General features: G+C 43.2%; 1 protein-coding gene across 4 annotated transcripts; it reads right to left on the reverse strand.

Annotated features, from left to right (window-relative positions):
- Window positions 1–203: 203 nt before the first annotated feature.
- rrbp1a (ribosome binding protein 1a) lies at window positions 204–15,124 on the reverse strand. Of its 4 annotated transcripts, none has more exons than XM_080037319.1 (27): window positions 14,926–15,124; window positions 12,235–13,081; window positions 10,117–10,271; window positions 9,874–9,996; window positions 8,449–8,601; window positions 8,111–8,229; window positions 7,757–7,910; window positions 6,673–6,811; window positions 6,327–6,508; window positions 6,190–6,224; window positions 6,021–6,096; window positions 5,862–5,899; window positions 5,666–5,747; window positions 5,536–5,576; window positions 5,364–5,442; window positions 5,171–5,260; window positions 4,867–4,953; window positions 4,688–4,777; window positions 4,493–4,585; window positions 4,322–4,372; window positions 4,139–4,219; window positions 3,794–3,877; window positions 3,491–3,568; window positions 2,246–2,329; window positions 2,048–2,146; window positions 1,378–1,527; window positions 204–1,284 (listed from the first exon to the last, which is right to left on the reverse strand). In XM_080037319.1, the coding sequence occupies exons 2-27, from the start codon at window positions 13,061–13,063 to the stop codon at window positions 1,246–1,248; spliced, it is 3,231 nt and encodes a 1,076-aa protein (XP_079893445.1). In that variant the 5' UTR covers window positions 13,064–13,081; window positions 14,926–15,124; the 3' UTR covers window positions 204–1,245. The 4 variants fall into 4 exon arrangements, with proteins under 4 accessions (XP_079893445.1, XP_079893446.1, XP_079893447.1 ...); XM_080037320.1 differs by having other exon boundaries at window positions 5,536–5,573; window positions 6,190–6,227; XM_080037318.1 differs by having other exon boundaries at window positions 205–1,284; window positions 6,190–6,227.
- Window positions 15,125–15,244: the final 120 nt, after the last annotated feature.

Here is a 15,244-nt window from a genome sequence, read left to right on the forward strand (position 1 = left end):
CGTCAAGCGTTTTATTAGCCCAACGGCTTTTAACGGCTTTCAGTTTGTTTTCGCCAGGCTAGATGCTACAGAACGAGACACTCGCCTCCAGTCACTCAAACCTAAATGTGATCTTAACAATAGTTTTGTCTTAGAAAGTTACAATGAAATAGGGAGTATACGAGGTTAAGTTTCCATTTGTTATTTTATTGTTGTTGACCACTCCTTTCTTCTCCCTCAGTGTGGGTGTGTGGGGGACGGGTTACAGAGACAGACGGATCAGGCCCGAGACAAAACCATATATGGCTGTTCAAAAAGCCTACAAACGCTCTCCATGTTGTAATAGGCAAGCGTACTTCCTATAATGCCTGTACCATTTGATGACACCTGAACATTGACGACCGGTATGGCTCTATGCAATAAAATGCCACATTGTCTAAAAGCTTTAGAAAAGTAATGTTTTCCCAGTGGATAAGAGACTGGAGCTAAAGTGTGCTATGTGGATCATTTATATTTATGATGGTGTGAGGATGTTGCTTTGTGGCCATACTTCCTGTCAGAAACCAAGACTGATCTGACAGTTTTTTTTAAAGGTTAAGTTTTCAAATGAGTGCAGTCATCTTGATTTAGCTTAAGTCACAAAGACAATGCCCATATTTGCAGATTGATACACACCAGATCTGAAACCACATCTAAATATAGGCTAACATGTTCACTTATTTGGTTTTACATACTTGAATTCCAATCTGCATTCAATGCAACTGCAACAGAGACACTGAAAAGTCACATAGAGCTACACTGTAGTTTATTAATTCATACCTATTCGATGCATGTTATTGGCAGCCAGCTACAGAGGAAAGCAGGCCCTAAAGGTAATGAAACATTGATCCATAAAATGTTCCCATCATTCAACCACATAGAAAAGACATACAAAGTAATTGCACAGGTTGATGTACGTTTGACGTACAATCAGTTTCCCTTTTTAACACTGAACTATGGGGAAATGTTTGAAATATAAGGCAGGGGGATAAATATATTCTGACATAGCCAGAATTGTTGATGGAATGTGAGTTTCAATAAAGATTTTAGCAGGAGTCACTCCTAATCTTACTTTGAAATGTTCATAATATCAAACATTTGATTTCCTACAGTTGCACCAAATGCAATCAGCTACAGTACAAGAAATAAATGGTTTTGGAATGCATAACTATTGTAATCATAAGGCATATTTGGCAGTTTCTTGTAGTGTCCGCAGTGAACTTCATTTTAGACGGATGTTCCTTCCTTCAGCTCCACATATTCTCCCTGGTAAAAAAGAAAAATAAGAATCAAGTTTCCAAATTGGCAAGCACTCTAAAACAATGAGCTTGAATTATATGTATGAGTGTGTGGTCTTACCGCATCATCCTTCTCCAGGTGCTCCTGTAGTGTCCTCACTGTGTCCCTCTCTTTGGTGAGCTGCTCCTGTGTGGCTTTAAGAAGCTGCTGGAGCTTGGTGGCCGCCTGGCCCAGGTCTTTGGAAAGCTTCTTCTCCTTGTCGAGACGCTCCTGATGGGACAGAGGTAGCAAACATTACTTCAAAAGCACCAAGCAAAACTCATTTACAAATCGAACACTGGTTGCGGTTAATTGTCTTCAATACAAAATAATTAAGCCATGACAAATTAAAATCCTGTAGCCATACACTTGTGAATTGATTAAGTTTTTATTTTAAAGTCAGTTATTAATGTTGTCCCTGTTCACGTAACTTTATTATAATGTATTGCAGGTCATCACAGAAGTCTTTAAAGACAAACAAGAGCCAGTTATGTAAATTACTATGACTCACTCAAAGAGAAGCAACAGCCAAATGGCATTATGAAATAGAACGGTAATTACGGGATAAAAAAAAAAATTGTATTCTGTAAAGTATATATTTAATATTGAACAATTTGGCATCTGTAAATCAGGCGAGTATGAGTGCTATGGAGACTTCAAAATACAGCTGGAGAAATTAAAAAGCTCTGTTCAATGACGTGCTTGGATAGAAATCTTACAGTGAAACTCATGAATACATGTGTCACCGCACCTTCAGCTGAGCAACGTCTTCTGTGTCGCCTTGTGATGACTCTGCAGAATCCTTCAGAAGATCCAGCTGAGCCTCCAGTTCTGTCACAGTCTTCTGGGCCTGGAAGTTGACAACCCAAAACGCACACTCATGTTATCCACTTAAAGAGTTTACTGGTCACCCACCAAAACCTACACATTGATGATATAGCTGCCCAACCTGCACGAACTCCTCTGAAAGCTGCTGCTTCTCAGCCACCTCCCCGTGCAGTTTTTCCGTCGTCTGACTCAACTCGTTCTGGAGCTGATGGCAGACAAAAAAAAAAAAAAAAAAAAAAGCACAGACAATTAATACCCACACACAAACAATCGGCTTACACATGCATGTGTGTTTGCAAACATTCCGTGTCGAAGCAGCAGTTTCACACACACACACACACACACACACACACACACACACACACACACACACAAGCTGTTCAACCTGTGTGTCAGGTTAGTGGCCTCTTTGATTATTTCTGGTGAAAGGCTAAAGTCAAACAAATAGAATCTGTCACTGTCAAGAATCTGAAAACAAAAGGAGACGCGATCATGCAGGCGGAAAGGGTGCGCGATAGCAGTGGTGTTAAAGAGTTTGGCCTACTCAGGCAAACATTGGTTAGCGTGAACAGCGGCGGTGTCAGGAGTACTGGACGGACTGGAAATACAACCCTGCTTTGACATCAGTGGTTAGCCTGTATTCATGTGCTCTGGCCACATCCTTGATTTAGGACGTAGGTTTGACAACATGTGCCGAGTCAGACCACAATGAACGTGTCCTTACGAATACTGGCTAACAAAGACCCATTTTTTTTTGGGGGGGGGGGTGAATTTATGTTAAATTGAACAGTATTATTGATGATTATGAAGTAAAAAAAGAAAAAACAAATCATAGGGAGGTGTCCTAGGCTGTGTTCGGAAAGCCATACTGATGTCCTACATACTACATACTCAAAGATCGATTGTGTATGCGAGGTGCGTCGAAACATTCACACTGAAGTATACTCAAGAAATATAGAATTTCTTCTTCTTCTTATAAGATTCCGGCCGTTTAGACGCTGATTAGCGTATTGCCGCCATCCACAGGTTATATATAGAACTAGATTTTTTACATACAGTCCTGTGTTGTGCAGGAAATGCAGAATTGTAAATAAAGAATTTAAAAAAAAACCTTCCTTGGCGTTTGAAAAGACGGGATGCATTGTGGGGCGGTTGAGTAGGAAAAGTATACAATCGATCCATACCCAAAATTCCCGGAAGTTAGTACTCATCCGGGAATTTCTCGCATACCCAACCGTCACATACTCAAATTGAAGTCAAAATTAGTATGAGAAGGACGTTAGTATGGCTTTCCGAACACAGAGTAAGTCTCAGTCCAGTACTCTGACAGGAAGTGAAGGGTGCACTGTGATCTTTGCACCCTGACCTGACTGGGTTGAGCGTCTGCTTGGCCGTTCTGTTCTGGTTGAACCCGCATCGTGACCTCGCACAGCTGCTCTCTGACCTGAAAACAGGAAGCCGTCACTGGTTACATAACCTCCCATCCACCAAGCCTGTTTGTGCTGCCTGCCAGTCACCAACACACCTCACCTTGCTGGTTGTTAAGGTGGAACTTGGGGACAAATGACTTGACATGTGACATGGCTTAAGTAGTACGTGTCATCCTACGTCATTCTTGTCGGCAATTATTTTTTGCCTAGATGATGGTGTGAGAGCAGTGTAAAGTCACCTGAGCAAGCTCCTCCTTGTGTGCCTGGGCCTCCTTCTGGGCCAAATCCAGCTGGCTCCTACACTCCGACAGCTGCAGCTTCACCTGAGTACAGAGGAAACCATAGCAATGAACAGAAGCCGGCCGGGTAGAGGTTTAAATGCGTTTCTAGGGCTTTATCAAAAAAGAAAACAGACCGATATCAAGTATGGCTTGCTCATTTACATTGACCACGATCTTTATAAAACATTTCATTAAGAAAAAAATAATTAAGATTTAAATTTTCACATCTTTAATAGAGGAACCTACACATCAAAATACAACATATTTAATCCCAGTGAGGTTTGCTTTGACGTGCTCCTGTACCTGTTCTGTCTCTTCTAAGCTCCCCTGGTTTTCAGACTGCTTCTCTAGCTGGGCTTCCAGAAGCATCATCTGGTCCTTCATCTGAAGAGAGATCGAAAATGTTTTACATAACGCACCTTTCTAACATAGCTAGCCCGACCAAGGGGGCAATTAAAACAGTGTGGAAGAAAATAAAAACCTTACCTGTACTATGCTTTGGTTGTCTTCCTCCAGTTTGCTCGCCTTCTCCAAAGCCTAGTAATGCGTGACAAAGGGACAAATGAGTTTTGGAAAATAAGGGGGGGGGGGGGGGGGAGGGGGGGGTTGGGGAACATGTATTGGAAAAACCATAGTGATTGCAACACGGTAACATACCACCTTCAGCTGTTCCTCTGAGGTGGCCATCTTGGAATTCCACACCAACTCTTCTTCCTCCACACTTTTCTGCAGATCTTTTAGCATTCCTTCCTAAAACAATAGGAGGGGAAAGGATTACAATGTAGTCTATGTGCACACAACTCACATCAATAAGAATAATACAACAAACACATATTTATTTAGGTTTTTTACCGTCTCTGCCAGGACTGTCCTGTATTGATCACATTCTGCCTGCAGGGTGGCGTGGCTCTCCTCAGCCTCCTTCAGTTTATCGAGCAACTCCTGAAACAAACAAACAAACACACATTCAGAACCTTCTCTGCTCGGCTCATTCAACCCATTGTATTGTTAACAGTGTAAAAGTGGCTTACAGGCGACGCCGTGCTCGACGAAGACTCTTGGCTCTGCTGGCTGAGAGCTTCCTGAGCTTTCTGTGTAAATGCTTGTAACCAGTTTGACTAAGTGAGAGAAAAAAAAGGAGACAAATATTAGAAGTTAAAAAAAAGTGCACATAATTTAACAGAATATTCCCCCCAAAAATGAGTGACCCTGGAAATCCACTTAAAGCCCCCCCCCCCTCCCTTTAAGTTGGGAAGGTCTATTGCTGATCGCCAGACCCTACTTTCTAGATTTAGGTCTGGATTTCCAGGCTAGTCAAATCCCCCTTTCCCCTACCTGTTCTGTGTCTGCAGGAATCTGTGGGAACAGCGTCTGGAGAGTTTCTTTGGTCTCAGTTTGTAATGCCGTGAGTTCTGCCTGAAGGCTCTGTTAAAAAAAAACAATGGATGACAGGATGAGGGAGGTGATCTAGAACAGAGCAGCCTGGCTTGATATTGATGAAGCCACTAGTATTCACAGAAAGCCTTACTTCATCAGCGGTCGTCTTCTCCCTCACTTCCCTCAGCTCCTCTTGCAGGGATGTGACGAGGGCATCCTTCTCAGTGAGGCTGACAAAGCAAACAAAAAAACGGTCAATACAGCCATCTATAAATAACCCAAAAAATATGCAAGGCGATATACGAAACAGAACAACTCTTTACCTGTTCTGCAGCTGTGCGAGCTCTGCGGAGCTATCCGGCTGCTAGAAACAAGAGGACACGTGTAAATGAGTAACTGATAATGCTTTGCTCTGGAGGTGGAATCGTGCAACACATGGAGAGGTGCGCTCACCTGTGTGCTGTTAAGTTGTACCATCTCTTCTTTGAGGGTTTTAAGTTCATCCTGAAGCGAGGTGATAACACTGGCATCCTCACTGAAAAAGACAAAAAAAAAGGGATAAAGTACAGATAAGCAGAGAGCAGGCAAGTATGTTGGAATTCCATGAGATTCACGTGAAATGTAAGGATAGTAAAATAAAGCACAATACCTTTTATTTGTTTGCTCTAGCTCAACAATGGTGTTTTCCTGTTAGAAAAGCAATAACTTGGGATTAGCAGTGAAACTTTCAACATCTTTGTATGAATTAAAAAGAAACATTTGTCCTGAATAAGCCAAAAGGTGACACCGTATGGTAATCAACACTCACAGCAGCCTGGTGCTTTGCCTGCAGTTGCTTCAGTTCATCGTTCAGTGTGCTCAACTGCTCGTCTCTTTCCTGAAGGCTGCGGAGAGGGAGGTGTAGCGTTACCAATTGGGAAAACTCCAGACAGGACGCTCACCTTGAAGAAAAGGGGGCGGGCTCTATAGACACTTACCTGAGCTTCAGCTGTTCCAACTCTGCAGTGTCCACCTGCTGGAGCACAGGTGACAGTGACTACGTGTGGGCGAAGAGACTTGGAACATTTACAAGAAGTTAGAAACTGACTGGTGTGTGTGTGTGTATGTGTCCTACCTGACTGTTATCTTCCTCTGTTTTGGTCTGGCCGGCCTCCAGCAGTAAGTTGATGGAGGCTACCTGCTGTACGAGCTGGCTCTTCTCAGTCTGTGCCTCCTCTAGCTGTGCAGTGAGGGCCTCCACCTGAGCAGAGCGCTCACTGATCTCAGCCTCCAAGCTCCCAATACGCACCTGGACGTCTGCACAAGCAAAAGGCAGTTTGTCAAAACGCAGCCCTCATTCCCCAAAAGGCAATAAATATCATAGATGTAACATCCCATTTTTATATTTTACTATCAGAATGTCAATCAATTCCTATGCCTTCACATCTGGTAAACATTAATTCCTTGTTCATTTCTCTGACCTGAGACTGAACTGCTGTCCTGCTGGGCCTGGTCCACAGTGGCCTGCAAGCTGCTGTTTTTGCTCTGTGTTGTTCTGAGCTCCTCACACACCTCCTCCAGTCTCCTCTGTAATGCCTGCTCGCTCTCCGCCTGGCTGGCCTGACAAACCAGATTGATCGACATGTGTCAAACAGCAGGGGGCAGCAGAGATTTGCAAAATGATCAAACTTGACAGCAGTGATTCTCTTGGGCAATGTCAGTGCCTGTGCACCGTGTCCCATTTCTGTTCCCATTTCTACCCTTGGAAAAGAATAACATCGACTTGATAGTCAAGCTATGGGGGATATCAGAACTTGAAGCCATGTAACAGGCAAATAAAAAATAAAAATGTCAAGCAAGTTGTTTGGATAAAAACAAAAAAGGAAGTGTCTTGTAGGAAGTCTTTTGAACTTGAGGGGATTTCCGTGCCTCAACGGCAGAGTTGGTCAGAGCAGCTCATTGTGAATGACGCATGAGCTCTGATCACAGTCTAGCAACACAAACACATTTCACAAAAAAGGTTTTAGAAATCTGGCATAATTGAAGCATGTGTACATGTTGACTGATGGTCTGAACTGTTGCTTAACATGTGTATTAAAAGACTACACTAAACCTAGTACACATTAACAAATGTCAGAGAGGGATGCACCGTCTGAAAATACATGTTGTAAATAGCACTAGTCTGTTCTTGCTCTTTCATGGCCAGTAACAACAAGAGGGCTAGAGAGGAGAGGTGCTCGGACACGCTAGCATTCCACTTGGGTGCCAAGAAGCATTTCCCCGCTTCTCCATTATTGTACGGCTGCATTCCAGCCAAGCCCTGGGCTCTGCGATTACAAGGCCATTAAACTTCCTATAACATTAAGAGGGTTGGGAGATAGGTGGGAAAGGTCAGGGCTTGCATTTGGTAGACACTCGGTAACCTAGCTGGCTGCCTGAACAAGAAAGCATTTACTCCTAATACAGCATAAAAACAAATTGAATACATTTTCCATGTGGAAACTTCACCACATCCAATGTAATTTATAACAGAGATGATGCAGTGTTCCAAGAGGCCAAGCCAACCTGCAGCAGGGAGAGCTGATTCTCAGTAGCGGACACCTTGGCTTCCAGCCCTTTCCTGATGTGCTCATCAGCAAGCAGACTCTCCGTCTTCTCTCCAAGATCCTTGGTTAACTTTGTGCATTCCTGACGCAGCTTGGCCAGCTCCGCATTTTGTCTGAGGATGGAAAAAAGCAGAGAAAAGAAAGAAAGAAAAAAAAAAAGACAGGAAAAGTCAGGAATCATGGCTTGCACAAATATAAGAGCAAACCTTCAGGGCTGGTGCAGCAAACATGCCTCAGAAATTGTACATACTGTACTCAATTGTCACTTTATGGTAGACAACTGCTTTGTCTACCATCACAGGGATACACTCACTTGCTCTCAGCCTGACTGGTGGCTTGGTTGAGGGCGTCACGGAGAATGGAGTTCTCCTGCTGTAGACGGGCCAGCTGGGCATTGGGGCCTTTCTCCAGCTGGTCCTGCAGGCTGAGGATCTGTAAAATGACAGGTTTAAAAAAAAAAAAACAATAATGTTGGACCTGTGCACTTCGAACAGATGCTTTAATCTCCTCTCAAGCCAAATAAATTAAGACAATTGTTCCTATTAAAAAATAAATCACTAAAGGCAAAAACAAAAAATTACAATCTAAAATGTACCAATTTGAATTGTACATAAAAAAAAATAATAATGTCTAATGTGTGTGAGATCTGACCTTTGCATTGAGTCCCTGGGTCTGGGCTACATGGTCCTGGTAGCTGGCCTGCATGCGAGCTTGCAGAGCGATCATTTCCTGCTCCCTCTTGCTCAGCTGGGAACTCAGCCTGGTCTCCACACTGACCAACTTGGATTTCTCAGTGGACAGCTCCTGATAAAACACATGGCACCGTCAGAGGGTAAAACTAATTGAGAGGATACAGTGGCTTTTCCTCTAGCTTGGTGTATCTCAAACCGCTCCTTGATTACTACTAGTCCTACACCTTTAAAAGCGCCCCCTGGCCTGCACCAATACAGCTTATTCAAAAGATCAGCTCGTTAACAAGCAGGAGTTCATAATGAGTTGATTATTTGAGTCAGGTGTGTCGGACCAGGTAGAGATATAAACTGTGCTGGACACTGACAGTTGTTTCTCCAGGGAGGGTTTAGAAACACTGCTCTTGTGCCACCATGGTGACACTATTTTTCAACATTTCTGTCCGAGACAAAAAAAAACATGAAAAGTAATAAAAATGTAACACCTGAACAATATGATATCCTTTCCTTGGCCTGAACTTTGTACAAAGGGTATCTTTAAATAGACAGCACACACTGCAATGGCATTTTCTGAACAAAATCATGCTACCGCATGGATGGACTCTGGCCTGAGGCTGATAAATGGCATGATGTATGCAACATGTCTCATGTAACATCTATGTGTAATGGGTGAAATTCCATGAAACAGACCCTGGGTTCCAAATCAAATACTCTTTCTTTTTTCTATTCTAAATAATAGATCTGACCATAAAAATAATCTAGTTAGCATGCAGTAGGCATACAATTGTATCATAACATTGCACATTGATCTTGCCTCTTGCTTTTATATCCGTTTTCATACAGAGGCTCCGTTGATGTAAAATCACTTCCGATGCCCAATTATCGCCCAAATAGCATGCTGATTTCAACACTAAATCTTGGCAGGATGTAGTAGGCCTCCGGATATTTTAAAGCTTACTAAATCAGACCACAAGAATTGGGACATCCTAAATCTTTTTTCTCCCATACTAAATAGCAGAAAGTATGGGTATTGGAACGCAGAGTGAGTGAGCCCTTAATGATTCTAAATGGACGTGGCCTGTGTAGTCGTGTCACCTTGTTAACTTTACTCTAGTGCCACCTTCAGGACAAAATATGGACTGCAATCCAGATGGTAAGGACACGTTTCTGTTAAATTTCAATACAGGTAACGCAGACTTTTCCTCTGCTGCCATCTTCAGGCCAAGCTGCACTTTTCTCCTTACCAGTAAAAAGGATCAAAGAATATTTAGGTTTATATTCTGATATAATGAGAATTAAGATGAAATTGAGATGACGTGTTGTGGCAGGAATTTGGCACCATCTTCCCACTTTACTTGACCCGGGGAGACACTTATGTAGGTCTTACCTTGGTGAGCTCTCTCAGACGGTTCTTGGCTGCAATGGCGTCCTCTTGTTCTGCTGCCAGCTGCTTCTCCTTCTCCTCCACTTGTTTCTTCATCATGGCCACTGGGTCTCCTTTCTGAGTGGCCTGGAAAAGTACACAGAAAGACGGGCGAACAGTAAGGTAGGTGTTCTGTGCATTCAGGCCTGTACGCTCCAGTACAGCTCTTCTTTCTTCATGAGTGACTGCAGTGTCCGTAACACATACCCTGTGCCAGGTGTCCTGAATGATGCCAACTTTCTCTGACAGGATCTCGATGAGCCTCTGGGCCTCTCCCTCACTGAACACCATGCTACTGATGGAGGACACCAGGGCCTTGTAGGGCAGGTAGAGCGGAGCATCAGGAGAATCCACCGCTGACACTAAACAAGAGGCAAAACAAGAAAACGCTTCAATTAAAAATACACAACAACACGGTGGCAGAAGATAAGGAATTTGGAATTGATTTATCGGTTAGAACTTTTTTATTTTTTAAAGCCAGACACTTTCAAAGCTCATTATAGGCTGTCACGGTGAAGTCTTAAATTCCCACACTTCCTCAGAAGAAGGATTAGGTAGCAACTTGTCTCTCGGTTCTGAGCCTCTGATGGCAAAAGTGATGGGGCACTGTGTGGCACCAGGCAGAGACAACCCCCCCCTCCCCCCCCACACACACACACACACACTCCTTGCCCATTGTCATGGCACTGAGAGCCTTTGTAAGCTAACTAAACAGGGCAGTGGTGTGTTGGCACTACTTAGTTTCCACAGATACACACAGCTCCACGTTCATCAGTATACTTACAGGTTGTTACTTCCTTTAGATTGTGAACATAAGCGGGTGTGACTCGACTGTACGGACCTGCCCCGCCCACCACCACCCCAACCTCAAACATTACAAGTCTGAGTACTATCAGCGCTGTTCCTGAATAAGCAACCGTGTCCAATACAAAAGGGTAAGGCTAATAGATTTTACACAATGATAGAGTCTAGGGCAACCATTTATTAGTCGCAGACTACAGTGATGTTGAATATCGATATGCATAGAAAAGAGTTTGTGGGTAAAGACAACAGCAAGGTCCCAACTTATGTGGCCAGCAAGGTTATGCAACTGGCAGATCAAACAAAGGGTATGTTTAATGAAAATATTGTTAATGTTGATTAATTTATAAAGTTAATTATATATATATATATATATATATATATATATATATATATATATATATATATATATATATATATATATATATATATATATATATATATATATATATATATATATATATATATATATATGTGCTGTCAGTTTAACGCGTTATTAATGGCGTTAACGCAAACCCATTTTAACGGAGTCAATATTTTTATCGCAAGATTAACGCTCATCATGGCCTAGGAAACGTTGTGGTTTTTTCACATGCTGTTGTATAAACTAGTAATGTTAGAACGACTGAAACACCACAAACATGTCCTACCGCGTAATTTCACATTAAAATCATTTAACTGGCAAAACGTCAAGTCAATTCTGACTTTTATTTTGAAGCAGAAACCGGAACCTAGCACTTCCTAGCTCAGCTGCGCGACCTTCACTAGTAGCTTCTTCCGTGTGTGAGTCTGAGACTACTCGGAAAATAACTGAAAAGAAAGCCTGTCATTTGCAAAAGTCTTACTTATAACCCTGCGCGCGCACCAAAACCTCCATGAATGTTAGTGGCAGCCGCCAGTCATTCATTTTCCCTTTAATTTTCGCTACGAAGGTCGACTGAAGCCTCGGCTGCAGCAGCGCCATGGCAACCACCTGTGTGTCCACTCCACACACAGTCTGAACTAAGCCGTGGATGAAAGACAACCAGTTTAATTTAGCCTTAATACTAATTTGTTTTATATACCCTGTTGTTTTATGGTTTGGTTTTTAAATAAAAAAATAAGTTCCAATATGTTTGTGAATGCTGTTCTAGGGGTGGGGTGCATGGGGGATTCTATATTGTTATTTGCACTGAATTGCAAATTATGATATTTTCGAAGAAATACACTGAATTACAATGGTGTAGACATCATTGTAATTCAGTGTATTTCTTCTTAAATATCATAATTAGAATGGGTGTGATAAGAGCATTAAAATGAGAAAAAATAATGGGACAAAAAGAAGTCAAGGGACATTCAGGCTAGAATAAATAAAAATGCGATTAATCGTGAGTTAACTATGACATTAATGCGATTAAATATTTTAATCGTTTGACAGCACTAATATATATATATATATATATATATAAATAATAACTTTCTATGGAAATAAGATAAAATTAAAAAACAGTTGCTAGTAAATATCTTTCAAACATATCTGCTTACCAGCCTCTGCCTTCTTCTTAGAGGCCTTCTTCTTGGGCTCCTGGGCTTTTGTTGCGATGGCGGGAGCCTGCTGAGATCCGACTGGGGGCACTGCCATCACTGGGACGTCTTTAGCCACTGCCTCCAGCACTTGGGCATTCTTGGACGGAGCCGGGGCAGACTTGGCTGGGGCTGCGGCGGACTTGGCTGGTGCTGGGGCAGATTTGGCTGCAGCAGGGGCGGGAGCAGCAGACTTAGTAGATGATGCAGGAGCAGTCTTGGCTGCTTTAGGTGTAGGGGCCTGGGCTGATGCTGGGGCAGCGGAGGCCTTGACTGGAGCAGCCGGGGCAGCCACGAGCATAGCCGATTGGCTGGCGGCCGGCTCCACCTTAGCCACCTTCTTCTTCTTCTTCTCTTTGGGTGAGGGCACGGGTAAGGGCTCGGCGGCAGACTGGGGCTGGGTGGCTTCTGGCGCAATCGTTTCAATTACTTGAGCTGGGACAGGCTCAGGGGCAGCAGCTACAACCGGGGCAGCAGCAACAACAGCCTCCTCGACCACCGCGTCATCTTCAGTTTCCTCTTCAATCTTCTCGGCCTCCGGGATCTTTCCATTGGGCTTGTCTTCCTTCTTCTTCCCGCGGCCCTTCTTCTCGGCCACCTTGTCCTTCTTCTTCTTGTCAGAGCGAGAGCCCGGCGCCTTGCCCAGCTCTCTGCGTTGTTTGGCCAGGGCCTCCTCATAAGACGTCTCCTTCATGGAGAAGGTGGAGACCAGAGCGATCCCCAGCGCAGAGATCACCATGAATCCACCGAACACCATTATCCCAAGGGTCTGGGGGTCGTAGATATCCATGGTTCAATTTCAGTTAACCTAATGAAAAAAAGAGAGTGGCAGACTTAAGTCAACACAGTTAACAGAAAATAAGTTTGTATGGTTATTCATAGCCAAATATATCGTCAACAGTGTGTGTCTGACGTCTGACCGACAGCAACTTCTATTGATGGAGCAGTTGATGAGACAAAAGTGGGATTAATGCTGCGTGGAGAGCAACTGCAGCCTTTCATTTCAAAGGCCTCAGGGTGTCACTGTTATCCCTTAACAGCTGTAGCATCACAGGCATGGCTACATAATGCAGACCTGCAAATCTTATCGGCAAACTGCTTGACAAATACCAGCTGCTCCAAAACCCACTCGCCATGTAGCCTTCCACTTAAGTTAACATGTGTGTTCAACCAGCTCAAAACCAAACACTTGAAAAAGGTCAGTTTTTGGGTGAATAGTAGTGCACATTACAGTTCCAATAAAGTTAAGTCAACTACGTACACGGCGAGACAACACACATATAAATTTTGGGCAAGGAATGAAATCCATAAAGAAAAGGCGTTATAAATAAAATACGAAAAAGCAGCTGGCTGATGGTGAGTGGTAATTTCCTGCCCCCGTAAAAGAAACATCCCTTTAAGGCCCTTAAAGGCGTGTGTCACTGAGCACAGCGTTTAGCCTGCAGGATAGGAAAGTTGGCTGGGAGTAGACTGCAGTTTAAGGACACTAAAACCCCTTCTTTAAATTATTCCCGCAGCACTGTCAGTCATCTATCCTTGCTTATATCACGGATGGGAACGTCATACCATCTGTAAATATACACATATGGAAGAAAGGGGGGGGGGGGAAAGCACACAAAGTGGAGCTTTATTCTTTTAAAACAAACCCACATTGTGACAGTGTGGTGAAAAAAGAGCTTGTGAGCTGCTTTAGTGTAATCAAGACCAGAGTCCAGAGTCCTTGTTCATTGCAGGGTCTAAAGCTCGAAGAGAAAGTTTGCAAGGCCTTCTAATCTGTGATGTCACACATCACTGCATCTCCACTCACGCAGAGCTGAAAAAAAAATTACTCAAAGCAAAGCATGGTGTTTTCTAAGGATGATGATGCCTTTAAGAGATAGGAACCCCGGATTTGACTAAACCCTTTAAGTCTAAAAACATCTGGCTTTAACTAATGGCTGATGGTAGATCTACGGCGGGTGCACTGGTAGGCTGCGTAGAAAAGTATTTCAATGGAAAACCAGTTCATAACTTTATAAAGTCATGAAGGTAAAATATGAGGCATGGCAAGTGAAGTGCATAGATTTTTTCCTTCTATTTAAAAGATAGCCCTGGTCTGCCAATAGTTTTACAAAGTGTACACAATAGCCCAGTTTTCATCCAAACTTTAACACAAATCCACCGACTTCCAAAAACTTCCAAGGTAGTTTCTGTTAGATTAAACTAATACAAAAAGACCATCCTGAGATCACAGGGCCTCGGTGATGTAGCCTCTGACACATAAATGACGCTACATATGTATCCATTCAAACATGCATTAAAGCTGATTCAGAGGGTGCAACATTGTAACCATTTTCATTAAATGTGCTCTTTGAATAATTGCTTGCAAACTTGCATCGGAGCTAACACTATGAATCAATGAACTTGGCTATTGTCCTGCACACATTGCGGTCGTAAGTGTCGGTTTACGTTACAAAACTGCGCTGCGAAAGCTACCGTAACTACACCGGACAGCCGGAGAGGGGGAAGAAAATCCCCAAATATGTTATGGAACTTTAAACGGCAGTCTATCTGTAGTAGGGGCTAGCTCAGGAGTTAGCTGGTGTTTAGCTTTCCGAGCTAGCAAACAATGGCTCAATGAATTAAATAATTCCCACATTCCCCACACTTTACCTCGCCGGTGATGGAGCTGCGTTTTTCCTTCAAATGAGGAACGACGGGAGAGAAGAAAAAGAGCTCCGCTGCTGTAGATGAAGTGAAAGCTACCTATTTATCCAGCTATAAAGCCAACTAGCTTTTATTTAATTATGTTTCCCCTTTTTCTTCCAGTCCTCTTCCCTTCACTCAGCTGGAGAATCCGTGATCCGCTGTGAAGTCGTGGCACTTCGAGCAGGCTAGACGTGCTGGCCCCGTGCCTCACATAGCGACCGTAAATCTAGGAGGCTTTTGATTGGCTGGAATACGCTCGAGCCGGAAATGGACATTGTGGGAG

The sequence above is a fragment of the Ammodytes marinus genome (assembly GCF_949987685.1).
Source record: "Ammodytes marinus genome assembly, chromosome: 11".
Taxonomy (NCBI): Eukaryota; Metazoa; Chordata; class Actinopteri; order Uranoscopiformes; family Ammodytidae; genus Ammodytes; species Ammodytes marinus.